The 19,391-nt window shown below is 41.6% G+C and overlaps 1 protein-coding gene across 3 annotated transcripts in view; it reads right to left on the bottom strand.

Moving 5' to 3' along the window:
* Positions 1–19,391, bottom strand: part of OCA2 (OCA2 melanosomal transmembrane protein) — a 424,742-nt gene that overhangs the window by 179,987 nt on the left and 225,364 nt on the right. For all 3 annotated transcript variants that reach the window (XM_040336315.1, XM_040336313.1, XM_040336314.1), the window contains exon 11: positions 14,861–14,926. In XM_040336315.1, the coding sequence (XP_040192249.1) occupies positions 14,861–14,926 (66 nt within the window). The remainder of the gene's footprint in view (positions 1–14,860; positions 14,927–19,391) is intronic.

The raw sequence follows: 19,391 nt of genomic DNA, 5'->3' as shown, positions 1-19,391 counted from the left end.
GTAACATTAACGAGTCACATGCCACGGGAGAGGGAAAATGGCCTATTGGGCCCAATTTGGACATTTTCACTTAGGGGTGTTGCCAGCGGTTTAGACATTAATGGCTGTGTGTTTAGTTATTTTGAGGAGTTATACAAGCTGTACACTCACTACTTTACATTGTAGCAAAGTGTAATTTCTTCAGTGTTGTCACATTAAAAGATGTGTACTCACTTTTGTGAGATACTGTATACACACACAAACACACAGACACACGTGATTATGTGCAGTCCATCTGCATTTAAGTGGTTAAATACAATTTAAAGCCCATCTCTAAACGGCAATGAAACCCTCTTCATCCCTCCCACCCATTTTATTTTTAATTACGGTCATGGAAAAGTGTACCTTGTAGTGTACCTCTATATACCTGTTGTGGCTTTAAAATAAACACATATAACATTTTATGATTATAAGATGGCTTCTGAAACTAACCTCTGTTCTACTTTTCTTTATGCATAATGTACACATACTCATGAGACATATGAATGTCAGGATGCAGGACCCATGACCCTCTGTTTGGACAGAGCCGATTGGCCCTGTGCTGATCACATGCACCCTCCCAGAGGGAAAAAAACTCTAGCAATACTCACCGAACTAAACATGTGCTCTGACTCTGTACCATGAGGAAATATATTGAGGCCCATGAAAGGAGGACAGGATCAGAGAGGACAGGATCAAACAGCCTTTTTACATAATGCGCAGAATTTACCACTTAGGTTCCACAGGGAGTACAACAAGCATGCTTTACTGCATATACAGACTGATTTTATCCCTGTGGTTTTAGTAACACCAAGTCTGAAGTCCGGGTCCCAGTGCGGTTTCTGGACATGGGGACCAGTAATCCAGTAATGCAGATGACCCATGCTGGTTGTGTATTTGGCCAACGTTATTGCTGCAAACCTGGAGCCTGTGAAAACCCTGTCAATAGTAAACTGGAGGCAAGACGACTTGGGGCAGAACATCACCTATTAGCAGAGGTTAGGTTAATAAATGGGTCTTTTTTTAACCCCTTGCTGACCAGCGCTCGCCGATATACGTCCACAAAATGGCACAGCTGGGCAAATGGACGTACAGGTACGTCCCCTTTAAGATGCGGCATTGTGGGTGCCCGCTGCGAGCTCTGCGAGTCCGACCGCGGGTCCCACAGACTCTACGTCTGTGGCGATACCCGTGATCATCTCACAGAGGAAGAACGGGGAAATGCTGATGTAAACAAGCATTTTCCCATTCTTCCAAGTGACAGGACACTGATCACAGCTCCCTGTAATCAAGAGCGGTGATCAGTGTGTCACACATAGCCACACCCCCCCCCCACAGTTGGAACACATCCCTAGGACACACTTAACCCCTTCAGCGCCCCCTACTGGTAAACCCCTTCACTGCCAGTGTAATTTTTACAGTAATCAGTGCATTTTTTATAGCATTGATCGCTGTATCAATGACAATGGTCCCAAAATGGTGTCAAATGTGTCCGTCATGTCAGTGTCACGATAAAATTGCTGATTTCCGCCATTACTAATAAAATATATATATTATATATATATATATATATATATATATATATATATATATATATATATATATATATATATATATATATATATATATATATATATATATATATATATATATATATATATATTAATAAAAATGCCATAAAACTATCCCCTATTTTGTAGACGCTATAACTTTTGCGCATACCAAACGCTTATTGCGTTTTTTTTGGACCAAAAATATGTACAAGAATACATACTATTGAAACTATCCATCCTCAGTTAACAGCCTCAGATACACTGGATGCCATAAATGCAGCTCTGCTACAGTCAGCCGACTTAGTAGCACCGAAACGCAAAGTCCGTATCCGGAAAAAAAAGTCCGGCTGGTTCAACAACCAGCTGTCCCTACTGAAGCAAGAGCGCAGAAGGGCGGAAGCCGCTTGGAAAAGAAGCCCTTCAGAAGATCACCTCATCATATACAAGGCAATAACAACACGATATCATGAAGAAATCTTCAAAGCCAAGAAACATCATTTTTCTATGACGATTAACAACGCCATGAACCGCCCCCGAGAACTCTTCAAGATGGTCACCCAGACCATGAATCCGGGATGTCTTGAAGTCCCCAATTCAGACACCCAAGAGTTCTGTAATGAACTATCGGATTTCTTCATCGACAAAATCGAAAGAATCCGGGAAAGTATTCTGCAAAATAATACCCCCCTCAGCCCCCCCTTCAATCAACTACAAAACACCAACAGAAACCTTCTACAATCAACGAAGTTCACTCTGGAACCCATCTCCATCGATACCACCAAAAATATCATTGGGGCGTTGCGGAACAGCACAGCACCCAATGACATCATTCCCACCAAGCTGCTGAAGGAATGTGCCGACATTCTGGCGCCTTCAATCACACAGCTTATAAATCAGTCATTTAAGGAAGGCATAGTGCCATCCCTGCTGAAAGAGGGCACAATCCAGCCCATCTTGAAAAAACCTAACCTGGATCCCAAGGACCCAACTCACCGCCGCCCCATAACAGGCCTAAATATTCTCTCCAAGATAATGGAGAAAATAGTGGTACAACAGCTGCAACAGCATCTGGATACCCACAATCTACTCGATCCATTTCAATCAGGTTTCCGTCCCGGACACGGGACAGAAACGGCCTTACTCAAAATATGGGACGATGCCCTCGAGGCCGCAGACGAAGGAGAATCTTGTCTCCTGGTTCTGCTGGACCTAAGCGCAGCCTTTGACAAGGTAGACCACAAACTGTTACTGATGCGACTGGCCGAGGTAGCCAGAATCACAGAGGGTGATTTACCATGGTTTTCCTCCTTTCTTGAAAACCGATCACAAACAGTGAAACTGGGATCTTTCACGTCGGAAAAACGCACGGTGCCATGTGGAGTCCCCCAAGGATCCCCCCTGTCACCGGTGCTGTTCAACATCTATCTTCGCCCTCTCTTTGATATTATCAGTAGCCAAGAACTACTTTATCACTCTTATGCAGACGATACGCAACTGTATTTTCGCATCTGCAACAAAAAGGATCATCATCTCAGTTTAGAGAAATGTCTCTCTTCGATAGAAAACTGGATGACTAAGAGTTATCTTAAACTCAATAGTTCCAAAACAGAACTTCTTATGTTTCACGCCAGCCGAAAGAGTCAACTGGCAACAACCTGGACACCCCCGCCCATTCTGGGCCAAACCATCACCCCTAGCTCCAAAGTCAAAAGTCTAGGAGTCATTTTTGACACCTTCATGACAATGGACGCACAAATAGGGTCAGTAGTCAGCGGAGCGCACCATTTGTTGCGCCTACTACGCAGACTTATTCCATTTATCCCCAAAGAAGACGTAGCAGTCGTGGTGGGAACAATCATGAATTCCAGACTGGACTATGCAAATGCCCTCTACCTCGGGCTCCCAAAGTACCAAATCGCTCGTCTGCAAGTCGTTCAGAATACGGCCGCCAGACTGGTGACTGGGAAAAGGACATGGGAATCAATCTCACCTTCGTTGAGAACCCTTCACTGGTTGCCAGTAAAAGACAGAATTGTATTTAAAGCACTCTGCCTGACACATAAGTGCATCCATGGGAAGGCGCCGCAATATCTTTGCGACAAGATAGAACCTCACAATTCTAATCGCGTTCTGCGATCCACTGACCAAAATCTGGTCAAGGTTCCAAAAACCAAATACAAGTCCAAAGGAGAAAGAAGGTTTGCTTTTCAAGGTCCGAGACTATGGAACGCTTTACCAACCAGCATTCGGTTGGAGGAAAACCACCTGACTTTCAGAAGACGGATTAAAACTCTGCCCATAACAGGCCTAAATATTCTCTCCAAGATAATGGAGAAAATAGTGGTACAACAGCTGCAACAGCATCTGGATACCCACAATCTACTCGATCCATTTCAATCAGGTTTCCGTCCCGGACACGGGACAGAAACGGCCTTACTCAAAATATGGGACGATGCCCTCGAGGCCGCAGACGAAGGAGAATCTTGTCTCCTGGTTCTGCTGGACCTAAGCGCAGCCTTTGACAAGGTAGACCACAAACTGTTACTGATGCGACTGGCCGAGGTAGCCAGAATCACAGAGGGTGATTTACCATGGTTTTCCTCCTTTCTTGAAAACCGATCACAAACAGTGAAACTGGGATCTTTCACGTCGGAAAAACGCACGGTGCCATGTGGAGTCCCCCAAGGATCCCCCCTGTCACCGGTGCTGTTCAACATCTATCTTCGCCCTCTCTTTGATATTATCAGTAGCCAAGAACTACTTTATCACTCTTATGCAGACGATACGCAACTGTATTTTCGCATCTGCAACAAAAAGGATCATCATCTCAGTTTAGAGAAATGTCTCTCTTCGATAGAAAACTGGATGACTAAGAGTTATCTTAAACTCAATAGTTCCAAAACAGAACTTCTTATGTTTCACGCCAGCCGAAAGAGTCAACTGGCAACAACCTGGACACCCCCTGCCCATTCTGGGCCAAACCATCACCCCTAGCTCCAAAGTCAAAAGTCTAGGAGTCATTTTTGACACCTTCATGACAATGGACGCACAAATAGGGTCAGTAGTCAGCGGAGCGCACCATTTGTTGCGCCTACTACGCAGACTTATTCCATTTATCCCCAAAGAAGACGTAGCAGTCGTGGTGGGAACAATCATGAATTCCAGACTGGACTATGCAAATGCCCTCTACCTCGGGCTCCCAAAGTACCAAATCGCTCGTCTGCAAGTCGTTCAGAATACGGCCGCCAGACTGGTGACTGGGAAAAGGACATGGGAATCAATCTCACCTTCGTTGAGAACCCTTCACTGGTTGCCAGTAAAAGACAGAATTGTATTTAAAGCACTCTGCCTGACACATAAGTGCATCCATGGGAAGGCGCCGCAATATCTTTGCGACAAGATAGAACCTCACAATTCTAATCGCGTTCTGCGATCCACTGACCAAAATCTGGTCAAGGTTCCAAAAACCAAATACAAGTCCAAAGGAGAAAGAAGGTTTGCTTTTCAAGGTCCGAGACTATGGAACGCTTTACCAACCAGCATTCGGTTGGAGGAAAACCACCTGACTTTCAGAAGACGGATTAAAACTCTGCTCTTTTGATGTCATGAGACACGAAACATCAAGCGCCCAGAGGCGATTCAGTTTGCATGTGCCGCGCTATATAAGTTTTTCATTCATTCATATCAGCCTAAACTGAGGAAAAAAAAACATGTTTATATATTTTTTTGTGGATATTTATTATAGTAAAAAGTCAAAAATAGCTTTTTTTCTAAATTTTCGCTCTATTTTATAGCGCAAAAAATAAAATCGCAGGAGGTGATCAAATACCACCAAAAGAAAGGTCTATTTGTAGAAAAAAAAAAAAAAGGACGTAAATTTTGTTTGGGAGCCAAGCCGTACGACCACACAATTTTCAGTTAAAGCGAAGCAGTGACGAATCACAAAAAGTGGCCTGGTCTTTGGCCAGCCAAATGGTCTGGGGCTTAAGTGATTAAGGGAGCGACTACTTCGATGGTGACAGGCCAGTAAGGAGCTTTCCTTTATATTTAGCAATTTAAAATTATATTTCTTGTTTAACTGCTAAAAAAAATACATTAGTTGTAAATTTGTACACATTTCAGCTATATGCATTTGTGAACTGTAATGATTATTATGTATTTTCTCACTGGGAAGCATTTTGATTGCATTACTAGTTAAAGGCAAGTAGTGCAGCAAGCATTCACATGAGATCTGTATTTTCTGCCAGCAAAGTTGCGTAGTCATTGCACTCAGAAAAATTCACCCAGAATTGGCATTTCTTGGTGGACACCAATGGATTAGATCACACGCAATACTATACCTTTGGTTTGGGATTTAAATATGCTTCAAAGCTCCATATAAATTTTAAAGTGAAGCTTTACCCAAAAGGGGAAGTTCAGATTTAAGTCCTCCTTCCCCAATCCCCCCCCCCCTGCCACATTTGGCAGTCAATTTATTTTTACTCCCCTGCCTCTCCCTCCTCTCAGTCTTCTAGCAAACATTTTACAGGTCCCAGAGGACTGTGGGACCATTCACAAAGCAAAGCATAGCTCACACATGCAGCACTAAACCAGGTGAAGACGGCACTGGATCCCTGGACAGGTCAATGTCCTGGATTGGTAGCGACTGACTCTTAATTTTTCCCCAGAGTGGAGAACCACTAAGTAAATCAGGGTACCAAGATCTTTACAATTCTATCTAAAAAATCTATTTCCAATGAGCTGGCTTTAAATATTTTCAGTTATAATTTTATTTTATTACTACAGGTACTTCAGTATCACTGTCGGTTTACGCAGCACTTTACATTTATATTGTGCATTCACATTAGTCCCTGCCCTCAAGGAGCTTACAATCAAAAGGCCTTACTCACATTCATACTTGCACATACTAGGGCTAATTAAGTCAGTAGCCAAATAACCTACCACCATGTCTTTAGAGTATGGGAGGAAACCCATGCACAGGGAGAAATTGCAAACTCTGTGCAGGTCGTTCCATGGTTGGGATTTAAACTCTAGTGCTGCTGGGTGGAAGTGCTAACCACTTAGCCACTGTGCTCTAAAATCCTGAATTTTGTTGCAAGGTCCCCATGTAGTAACAAATTGTTCTCCCACACTAAAAGCATGTGAATTTTACAATACAGAAAAGCTGCAATTCATAATTTTGGCAGCATTGCCACGCCTACAGTTGAAATCTATTATTTTGCCATATAGACATTAAAGGAGCGCTATTCTACCCTAGATGCTGTATTGCCGTTTACACATGTGCAGTTTAGCTCCTTCTGTTTTCAAAATCAGATTTTTTGTTATTTGGAAAATCAGATGTATCCGAATTTTTTAATTACAATAGTAGGAAATTTAAATGGATCAGAAAGAACGACTCAAAATTTGGCGGAAATTCAAATCACATTTAAATCAAATTCAAAAACAAAAATAGAATAAAATAGAAAATAAAATATACAGTTTTTATCAGCGTATAACAAGCACTTTTTTGCCCTTAAAATCAGGGGGAAATCATGGGTGCATGTTATACGCCGATCCCCGATGTCTGAGGGCAAGAGGAGCGGCGCTGACGTAGACCGAGCTGATCCAAGTGTACTGTGTGCTCGGCTAGGCTCGGCTCCACTCGCAGTCACGCCCTGTCTAGCCTCCTAGTCTTTACGTCCCGCCATTGGACCGCTGTTGTGTCCATCATAGGAGCCAGGCCAAGGGGCAGGACTGGGCAGGACTGCGAGACGAGCCGAATACACAGGACATCGGGCTCTGTGTATCTCGGTGGCGCTAAATTTAAAAATACATTGTGCTACAATTTTGGGCAAGGTGCAGATGGACGCTGTGCAAGGCTGCAGATGGACGCTGTGCAAGGCTGCAGATGGACACTGATAAGGGGCTTTTATAATGCAAGTTTGTGTTGCCTTAAACTTCCCTCCTAAACATTTTTTCCTTAACCACTTCTATACAGGGCACTTATACACCCTCCCGCCCAGACCAATTTTTAGCTTTTAGTGCTGTTGCACTTTGAATGACAATTGCGCGGTCGTGCTGCACTTTACTCAAACTAAATTTCTATCATTTTGTACCCACAAATAGAGCTTTCTTTTGGTGGTATTTGATCACCTCTGGGATTTTTATTTTCTGCAAAAAAAAATAAAAAAATGACCGAAAGGACCGAAAAATTTAGAAGAAAAAAAAAGATTTTTTTTTGTTTGTTATAAAACATTGTAAATAGGGGGGGCGTGGCTTGCCGGCACTGAAGATGGATGCCTAATCTGTTAGCTCTGTAGTGAGGGAGAATTACGGATCGACTCCTTCCTGACAGACGTGGAGAAATCACTCCATCTTTACCTCACAGCTACCACAAGACCCGATCGATCATGTCCCGCAAACGGATCGGAGATCACAAGCCTAAGAAAACCACCTTCATGTTTCCGCCTGAGGAACAGGTCAGTGACACTCAAAATGACAATGATTAAATATTTACCTCAGCATTACCTGGACCCCCCGCACAGGGGACAGATATAGACCCCCTCACAATTAGCCCAGCTAAAGCCAAAATGAGAATGGATCCATCGTCCTCACAGCTGCCTCAGGCATTAATTGAGTCCCAGGCCTTTCCTCCACTTCTATCCAACCAGGCCCTGCACAGTTCCATGGCAGCATTCCCCACCTCAGGGCAGCCTGTCATGGATACGGTTTTGAAAGATATGCTCATATCGCTTCAATCATCTCTAATGTCAGATCTTTCCTCCCTATTTCACAAAATGAATTCTGATTTACATGTTATGGATCAGAGAGTTTCCACAATAGAACAGGGTATGACAGAATGTACAACCACTGTGAATGATATGATTGACACACTAGATGAAGTGAGAGGTGAACAAGACTGGGTAAGGGCCAAGCTGGCCAATTTAGAAGACAGGTCCAGACGCAATAATGTGAAATTGAGAGGGGTCCCGGAAACTATCCAATCGGCAGAATTACAGAACTATGCTAAAGATCTCATACGCACTATTCTGCCTGATATCTCACCCAGGGACATTATTGTTGACAGGATTCACAGAATAGCAAAACCGTCCCATCTAGCAGCTTCTGTACCTCGTGATGTGCTGATGCGAATTCATTTCTTTCATATTAAAGAAAAACTGATGGCCGAAGCCAGACTTAAATCACCTCTTCCTCGTCCTTATGAAGAAATTCATTTATTTCCTGACCTGTCCAAATACACATTGCAGCTTAGAAGGAATTTGAACCCCATAACCAAAGGTCTTTTTAATCATAAAATCCTGTACAAATGGCGTTACCCTGCAACTCCCCTTGTCACTAGAAATGGATATACTCATACCATAGGAGACCTTCGGAAGGGTATGCACCTCTTACATGAATGGGGTATCATCTTGGAACCCCCTTTGGATAGATTCCCACCATTACCACAACGCAAGTCTCCTGCACCTCGACGCTATCAAGGTTCCAAAGGAAACCAATCCAGGCCTAATGTCTGATTGTCGGGCACATTGCAGCTAAATGTATATTTTTTCCCTCACTATATGCTGTCCATTGCTTTTTGCTCAGTGTCTACTCTTCTTCGGTTACTAACTATTCTTCCCCCTGAAGCGGCATTGCTGTTATCAGCCTTGTTTTGTTTGTTTACGCCGCAGCTCTCCCTCGGGTGTTCGACCCGCTCCCAACAGGGACGTTTTACCTTTATTACTGTTCGTATAATTGTTCTGATTTGTTGAATTTTTTCGCAGCTCCAGGTCCTCATATAGATCATCACAGTCACCTACCTAATAGTTCCACAATTTTGGATACAATTCGCTTCTACCGCCACGCGTTTACCTACTCCAAAACGTAAGTGTTTCATATCAACCGGAAACCGACAATGCCTTTCACAATCTTATCACTGAATGCCAAAGGCTTAAACCATCCGGCTAAAAGGCACTCCTTATGGCACACGGCCACAAGTCTCAATAGCGACATACTCTGTATTCAAGAAACCCACTTAGTGGCCACATCAACAACCCTTTGTTCGAATGCCAACTTTCCTCATATCTACCATGCCACTTACTCATCAAAAAAACGTGGTGTTATGGTTGCCATAAGGAAAAATATAGATTTCTCTTTGCAACGGATGATATCTGATCCTCAAGGCAGGTACTTGATTCTACTCTGCACCCTTAACAATGTTAAATATACTTTAATTAATTTATATGCTCCCAACACACAACAAATGTCATTTATTCGGAAAACACTTCACAAAGCTCAAACAGTGAAACAGGGTCACATTCTTATATGTGGCGATTTTAACTTGTCTGTTGACATACATATGGACACTACTTCAGCAGCGAAAAGGAGGGAGTCTCCCTTGAAAAACTTTCTTCTATCACAAGACTTATTCGATGTCTGGAGATGCCACCATGGCTCTGAAAAAGACTACACATACTTTTCTCCCCACCACAAGTCTTACTCGAGAATTGACATGTTCCTTACTGACAAGTGGTTGTTACAAAAAATAAGCGCATCTGTAATCCACACTATGACATGGTCAGACCACGCTCCTATCACAATCTCCATTCATGACACTGAACGCCAACGAAATACCTTTCTGTGGTGGGCCAACAATTTCATATTGCAACATCCAACTCACTCGCAAGAAATTGCCAAGCACATTAAGGAATATTTTGATCTCAACAATGGTTCAATGGGGGATCCAGTCATAGTGTGGAACGCACACAAAGCTGTTATTAGAGGGATTGTTATGAAACTGAGTCACTTATGCAAAAAGAAGAGAACGCAACGTATTGACGATTTGACTTCACAGATAGCCAATATTGAAACCATCCATAAACAAACACCGAACCCGACACCTGTCGCTGAGACAGGAGTTGAGGACTTTACTTCTCAACTCCTTTGAGCGAATGCAACGCAAGCTCAAAGCCTCCTTCTACTCTACATCCAACAAGGCAGGAAAGAGATTAGCACAACGACTGAAAGGTAGACAGACTAAAACAAAGATTGCTTACTTGTACATCCCCATACTAAACAGAAATTAACTAACCCTCAAGACATAGCCAACGCGTTTAGTGACTATTATAGTGACCTCTACAACCTCAACCAAGACCCGTCCATACCACAACCCTCACACACTGACAGACACATTCCTACAATGTGTTACACTCCCTACATTGTCGGAAAAACAATTAGACTTTTTAAATGCACCATTTACTGACCAAGAAATACTCGCGATTATATGCTCCTTACCATTAGGTAAGGCCCCAGGACCAGACGGTTTCACAGGGGAATATTATAGACAATACTCCGACCACCTACTCCCGCATCTGACACATTTTTGCAACACCGCTGCCTCCTCTTCCATGTTTGCTAGAGAATCTTTGAATGCTATTGTTGTTACACTTCCGAAACCGGGTAAAGAACCAACCTCCCCACAAAATTTTCATCCTATATCTCTTCTAAATTTAGATGTTAAAATATATGCCAAGACCATTGCTAGACGCTTACTGGAAATTATGCCTAATCTCATTCATTTAGACCAAGCCGGCTTCACCAAAGGGCGGCAAGCGCCAGACGCCACGAGACGAATGGTCAACTTAATACACCATGCAGAGACGAGTGGAACGCCTTCTCTGCTGCTATCATTGGACGCAGAGAAGGTGCTCGACAAAGTACACTGGTCATATCTACAGAAAGTTCTAATTAAATTTGGGTTTAAAGGCTACATTCAGCGGATATGCTATCCCAACCGTTTAATATAACAAATGGCACGCGTCAGGGATGTCCCTTATCACCATTAATATTCAACCTATTAATGGAACCTCTTGCTGAACATGTGTGTTCAAATCCCCTAATTACCGGATTGACTATAGGCCACATCTCACACAAAATCAGTCTCTTTGCGGATGATGTTATATTAATCCTTTCAAACCCTACCGCTTCATTGGCAGAGGCCCATAAACTACTAAATTGGTTCAGCAGAGTTTCATACTATAAACTAAACACATCCAAATCGCATATTCTTGATCTCAAACTCGACGCCACTACAAAAATTCTATTACAGACCCAATACCCGTTCACATGGCCAGAAAAAAATATCTCGTACCTTGGGATCCAACTTACTAGATCAGTCAAACAGCTCTTCGTGGCAAACTACAAACCTCTCCTTACTAAATTACATTCTGACTCCCAAAACATTCCCAAACAGGAATTGTCATGGTCCGGTAGACTGGCAGCATTTACCACAAATTTTGTATTTTTTCAGAACTCTCCCTATTCCCATTCCCAAATATTTTTTTAAATCTCTCCAAACGTTACTCAACAAGTGTATATGGAAGGGGACTAAACCCAGATGCGCTCACTCAAAACTTCTAAAACATAAATCAGCAGGCGGAGCAGGCACTATTGATTTTTGTGGACTACTATACTGCCACAATTCTAGACCAACTTACTGAATGGTTCCATCCTCACCCTACTAAATTATGGAGCAATATAGAAAATGTGTCACTTATTCGCCCAAATTTAAAGTGGTGGGTGCTCAGCACCCCCTTCAGATCCAAACTATCCACAACTTTATCTCCCACCATGTTGGCCTCAGCTAAAGCATGGAATACCCTGATAACTGACAACAAAATCCACTCTAGCATCCCACAAATACCAATCCCAATCGAAGTTCTTCATCACCTGTCACCCGACCTCTCCTTGTCCCATTGGTCAAGGCTGGGTATACTGTCCATTCATGATTTATTCCGAGACTTACAGGTTAAGCCCTATCATCTTCTCCAAATAGAATTTAACCTACCTGCAACCGACTCTTCTACCTACATTAAAATCAAACATTGCCTTGGTAAACTTCAGATACCTCTTTACACAGTACTACCTAAAGCCTGGGATTACCTGACCGACACATGCCATAAAACTAAAGGTATATCTTTTTTTATAACATGTTACAGAATAAACTTTTCTTTACTAAGACATCCCCCCACACTCACTGGGAAAATGATCTAAGCCAAACCTTCACGGACCACCAATGGCAAAAAGCTATACAGTCTATATATAAGGCTACTAAATGCTCCGCACTATGGGAACTCACCCAAAAATTATCCTTGCGATGGTATCTCACGCCATCCAAGCTCGCGTCGTTCAGCTCAAAAGTAAGCGATACATGCTGGAGATGTAACTCAGATAGAGGAGACTTATTCCATATAATGTGGAAATGTACCAAAATACAAACCTACTGGAAAACCATTTTGAAAATCCTTTCAGATATAACTAATCAATACTTGCCCCCTAGGCCTGAATTGGCGATCCTGAACATCACTATAGAATCGTTACCTCATGTTTTCAGACATGTGGTTATACATGTCCTTTTAGCAGCTAGGCTTAGCATAACCAGATTGTGGAAGACTGATAGTCCCCCCACCGTCGAAAATACTTTAGACTTGGTAAACCTCCATTACGGATATGAGTTGACTAGCATCCAGCGCTGGCAATTTGAATAAGGGTAAGGCCATTTGGTCACAATGGGAAAGGTGGTCTGGAGCAGCAAAATTTTTATGATTAATATCTATAACTTTTTTAGAATGAATGTTTTTTCTCTTTGTGATGTATTGACAAGTTAGACCCCGATTGCCTTAACTTGATGTTATGTAGGTTTCACTCTGAGCGACCATAACCTGCCTCCAGGTAACAAAAGTGGTCCCATTAGGGGTTCCTGGGGGTGGATCGTGTCCACTTACTATATCGACCTATATGTAATGTGAAATTTTGAAAACTTCCTGTTATCAGTTTTTTTAACCTGTTTGTGTTTAAGCACACAATCCTGAGACGTTTGTTACCGTCTCTTAATGTATGACAATGCTATACAATGTATGTCTATATTTATCTTGTTTATGATAAACTTCAATAAAAATCTATTTTTGAAGAAAAAAAACCATTGTAAATAAGTACGTTTTCTCCTTCACTGATGGTACTGCACTGACGGGCATTGATAAGGCGGCACTGATGGGCACCAATGAGGTGGCACGGATAGGCGGCATGGATGGGCAAGGATAGGATGGGCACTGATAGGCGGCACGGATGGGCACTGATAGGCGGCACGGATGGGCACCGATAGGTGGCACGGATAGGCGGCATGGATGGGCAAGGATAGGATGGGCACTGATAGGCGGCACGGATGGGCACTGATAGGCGGCACGGATGTTTTACAGTGTTTTACAGTGGTCATCCCTGGTGGTCCAGTGGGCATCCTCGGGGGGCTGTGCTGATAATCGATCAGCACAAACCCCCCCCTGTCAGAGGAGCAGCCGATCGGCTCTCCTCTACTCGCGTCCGACAGACGCGAGTGAGGAAAAGCCGATTACCGGCTTTTCCTGTTTACATCGTGATCAGCCGTGATTGGACACGGCTTATCATGTGGTAAAGAGTCTCTGTGAGACTATTTACCTAGATCGGTGTTGCGGGGTGTCAGTCTGTCACCCTGCAACAACGATAGCCCCCGGGGGCGTGCAGCGGCTCAATAACCTGAGGACGTCATATGACATCCACTCAGGATATTGAAACCACTTTGCCGACGTCAATCTGTCACTGAGTAAAACAGAACAGAAAATAAAAATATAACCAAAATCGAAAATAAAGGAAAAAAGTATAACAGAATAGAAAATTAAATAGAAAAAAAAATCGAATAGAAAATAAGGGAATAGAATAGAAAATAAATATAAATGAATAGAATAGAAAAGAATAGTGTAAAACAGAACAAAATAGAATATAAAATAAAATAGAATAGAAAGAATAGAACTGTCTTCCAAAATTCAAACAGAAAACATTCAAATTGCCAATTTGAATCATTTAGAAAACAAACGAATTCCAGAAATGAAAATAAATTTAACAACATTATTTAAACAGATCAAAAACATTTTGTTTCCCATTCTGCGCATTACTATATTGCCAAACTTAAAAACCAGTAGGAATGGAGTTCCAGGGTATAGTACAGGGAAGCTGGATTTAGCAGATGGGATTTTGTTTTAAATCCCAAATCTTATCTTTGGACAAAAAAATGGTTTCCATGTAAAAGGTCTTTCTGCAAGGTGGTCTAGCCTGCATACACTTTAAGAACATCCCATTAAGTTAAAAGCAATACAATGGCATAAAACTTTCCTAGTTTATTGGTATCTAGGCAGCACTGTATTGTTGGAGGAGGTTTCTGCTTCATTAAATACAGACTACTTAACCCATCCGATTTAAAAAAAATGGAGGTGTGCAATTACCATTCCAAACAAAAGCGCCAGCGTCTCATAATCAATCCACTCCACCACTTTCACCAAACTGGGTCTCTGCAATCAAAATACAAAGCAATGTGTTAAGTATGGCTGTTAATTACCCATATAATGATTAGCTGCACAAAAGATTCACGCCATTTAATAATCAACAATTCAAATATGCATTAATAAATGGTAATTATCATTTATATGAATAATTCCACTGTAGCTTGTTCATGGTCATTTGGAGACTAATTTCTTCTTTTGTGCATTTTTCACTCAACTGCTTTTCAGTTATTAGGCTTTTTTTATTTAAAAACAACCCTGTTGTAGTATAAAATGAATATCATCTAGTACAGATTTGTAAATTTCAGGAAAAACATTCATTCAGTTAATAGATGCATTATAAATCCATTATATCCAGTAAACATTTGCCCATTCCTTAACCACGCTCTTATGCCTTGTACACGCGATCGGTTTTCCCGGCGGTAAAAAGTCAGCCGGGAAAACCAAGGGGAACCTGCTCGGTAGCTTTTCCCCCTACACACGGCCAGTTTTTCTGGCAGGAAAACAGCCATGAGAGCTTTGGTTGGCAAACCCGAACGTGTGTATGCTCCACTGCAGGCTTTCCCCATAGAAAAACTGCTGGCGTAAAAACCGTCAGGAATCGTGGCAGGAAAAAAGAAAACATGTTATTTTTTCCGGCGGTTTTCCTGTTGGGAAAACTGCCATGGAGCATGCAGACAGTTTTACAGGCCAAAAGCTCATGGCAGTTTTCTCGACGCGAAAACTGGTCGTGTGTATGAGGCATTACTGAAGAATCCTTTAGTGACTTATGTGTAGCTATACAATCTGTTCTTAATGCATGTAACCTGGCTTGGTTTCGTCAATGTTCCTATTTTGGTATTTGACATCTGCTTCCAGACAAACCCGATTATGTCTGTGTTTGTAAACTAAAACATCTACACTTGCCAGCATTGGCACATGCAAAATGAGTCTTTTCTACTATAAATTACTTGTTAGCAGGAATGTACACTGAGCCAGGCATGATTGTACTGACTCCTGTGCACTATTCAAGGGGCCGAACAGAGCGAACCTGGAAGGAAGACTGAGTGGAGATGGAAGCGCTCACACACTGACCGTGTTTGAGGTCTTTCTTTGACAGTCAAGTATCATAATGTGCTAGTATGTATTGCATACTAAACACAATATTTCTTGAAAACAAGTCCTTACTGTATAGCTGCAGGTACTGTGGATACATGTATCCTCAAATTACACAGAAGCATTGAAGCTCCCATTTACAGAGCACCTGCACTGTGTTTAGAAGTCTGCCAAATCAATGGGCCACTGCTGGGGAGAGGGCAGAGTGAGCTGAGCGGCTGAGAGAATTAACACTTTTTATCTCCTGGAACTTTGAGGACAATTTCCTCCATGGTGCCTTTAACAGGGGTCCGTAAGGGTTGGTTTTATTAATCCCTAGCCACAAAGGTAAACTCCTTTACCTCCACCTCCCCAGCTGCTTACTTTTTTTACTCCTATTCTTTAAATAACAAAAAAATGGGTGTATTTATGTAGCACAGTTTGGACAAAATCAGTTAAACAAGGCATAAAATGCTACAATAAATTGAAAGACTGGCTTCAGACATAAGTATTCTATGGGCGAAAACTATATGCATTATAATTTTTTATATACACACACACAGTGGTGTATTTTTGTTTCGTGCTGCCCTAGACAATACTGAAATTGGGTGTGCCCCTCCATTTAGTTTTGTCAAACCCCTTCCTGTCGACACCCACAACCAGCCAATCATACCAAAAACAAGGGATATTACTATGTTTTTTATTTTATGTAAAAAAATAAAAATAAATACAACTTATTTTTTTGTTATATGGGTACTATTTTTTTTATTATTTATTTACAAAAAAAAAATCTATTTTTTGGGGGGTGGGGCTTTGGAGAGACAACCGGTGGTCCAAACAGACCTCTAATGTCTCTTTTTTGGCATTCTCTCTATCCATCCAGACCTCCTGAACTAGCAGCGGCTAGAAAAATTTATTATATCAGACATATTTAGAAGCAAATATTCTTTAATGTGAACCTGTGCTTCTGTCCTCGTCAGACAAATTAATGGGTTTACTTTAATGCCGATCTCACCGTTGCTTAACCATAGAAAAAGGGCAAATTATTATTAGCATAATATTTTTTTTAATGCTAGATCACATCTAAACTGATGAACTGTGACACAGCAGTATTTGTTCAACCAAACAAAAATATTTTTAGCACATTTAAAAGGCTCCATAATTCTAATATTGGCTCCTAAAAAAAAATGGCTTTTAATTAAAGATTTTCTTTGGTGTCATTCTTAAATCCCATTAAGGGATTTTCTAACAAAAAGAAAAAAAAAACAAAGTGCTACCTAATAATTGTAATTTTCTTGTGTGTTGTAGAACATCTGGTACTTTTATTATGTCTGCCTAATAAGGCTTACACAAATGGTCCCAAAAAAAGGTACCAATCTGTATAAATGTAGTGAAAAAAAAAATTCAACTGTACATGCCATACAGGCTCATTATCAAAAAAAAATTAATGTGTTCTAAAGTTCAGCTTTAAAAAGAGAAATTTTGCTTATTTCATGTCTTTTTATACAATATGCATATATTGTATAAAAAGCTGTATATTTTCAGCTCTGTAGGCTCCATTGGACAAGTATCGGTATTTAAACAGAAGTTGTAAAAGAGTAACAGTCCCTTCTGAATATAAACATTGCTTAGCTAAAAAATTCTTCCCGTGAGAAAACAAATCAATTGACTTTGAATTAGATGTTAACAAGTTCCAGTGGTCAGCAAACTTTTGTCTGTATACCACTAGTTCATAAAGGCTTAGTCTATTAAAAAAAATTTAAAGCCCAATTTAAGTTTTGTGTTAAATTTCAGAGATGACTAAAGGGTGCATGAAAAAATATATTGAGGTCTCACTGCTATTTGCAAATAACTTCACCTCCAACAGCAGTATAAAATATTCAGATCTAATGGTCAGGGCTATCAGGAGGACCGCTGCTATCTGTGTGTAATCAGCAGTCTCTCTTCGGTGGTCCAACAACCCCTCGCTGAGTTATAGGCTGTATAGCTGTGCAATTTGCATGCTCCCTGCGTATTGCACAATTGTAGCAGTGACACAACAGGAAATGTGTTGCACCACTGCAGTGAGATTTTTACACACACACACACACACACACACACACACACACACACACAAGGCCATTGATAGAAACCACGGGGCCATAGAACAAGTACAGCCAAACTGACTGAGGTGCCTGCGTTGCTGAAGGAGGCAGACAGTGAAGAAGCTGCTGTAACCGATATCACTCTGCCAGGGCTGGAAATTTCTTGTCATTATTAGCAAATGCAAGCGGGGTGGTGTTAATCCCTCTGCACTCCGAATTAGAAAAAAAATCCCTCCATGACACAGCTTCCTGGGCCCCTGTGAATGACCAGATGGGGCCCAGGTAGCATGATTTGGACCATCCGGCAGCCGCTGGGAATGGGGGAAACATGAAAAACAGGCCTGCAGCAGCATCAAGAAAATCATTGTCCATGATACGACAGTACAGCCGACCCTCCTTTTGGATGGATGGGGCACAGGCACTATATAGGCAGGCCATCTGTACTGCCTTATCAGCAGCCCTGCACACACACTATTACTGGTTCTCCCTGAAGCCTGACACCAGACTCTGAAGATTTTACGTTGTTTAACAATTATTAAACAGGTTGCAATCTGGCTTTATCACAGCAAATTTTTATAAAATAAGGTTGCATTTCTTATTGTTACTTGAGAATATGGCCCAATCTAATGTGTGGCATATTTTAACAAGCGAGACCAGAAATATTGAAATGAATATCCATTATTTTTGAACGGTTAGCTTCAAGTACAGTTTCACAAACCAAAAGAGAAAAGTGTTTTTAACATTGGAGACCGTTTACAAAAAAGGGTATTTGTTTTTAAAATAAACATGTTATACTTGCCTGCTCTGTGCAATGGTTTTGCACAGAGCAGTCCCAATCCTCTATGGTCCCCTGCAGGCGCTCCTGGCTAATCCTCTTCTCAGTGTGCCACCTTAGGAAGATGCGCAAAGGTAAAAAACCTGTGTGCAGCGCCCCCCCCCCCCCCCCAATACTTACCTGAGCCCCTCTTGATCAAGCGATGTCCATGAGAGCGTTGGCTCTCTGGGGACTCTCACTCCTGACTGGCTTTTGGCAGCAGGGGAAACCTTTGGCTCAGACAGAGATTGCACAGAGCAGGCAAGTATAACATGTTTGTTATATTGAGACTTTCTACAAAAATGCACACCTCTTTAGATCTAGAAGGGAGTTTAAATGTCCACATGTTTTCACTATCTGTATATTTTGATGTTACAGATGGTTAATCAAGAATTTCGCCAGATCAAGAATACACAAATCAAGGGCAACTTGGATTTTTAGGTGGTCATTTATCCTACTTACTAGGTTGTAGTAGATTTTACAGTTCCATCCATACAATATC

This window comes from Rana temporaria, chromosome 2, assembly GCF_905171775.1.
Source record: "Rana temporaria chromosome 2, aRanTem1.1, whole genome shotgun sequence".
Lineage (NCBI taxonomy): Eukaryota > Metazoa > Chordata > Amphibia > Anura > Ranidae > Rana > Rana temporaria.
The sequence above is the reverse complement of the archived record's forward strand: the minus strand, read 5'-3'. Positions and strand labels throughout refer to the sequence as shown.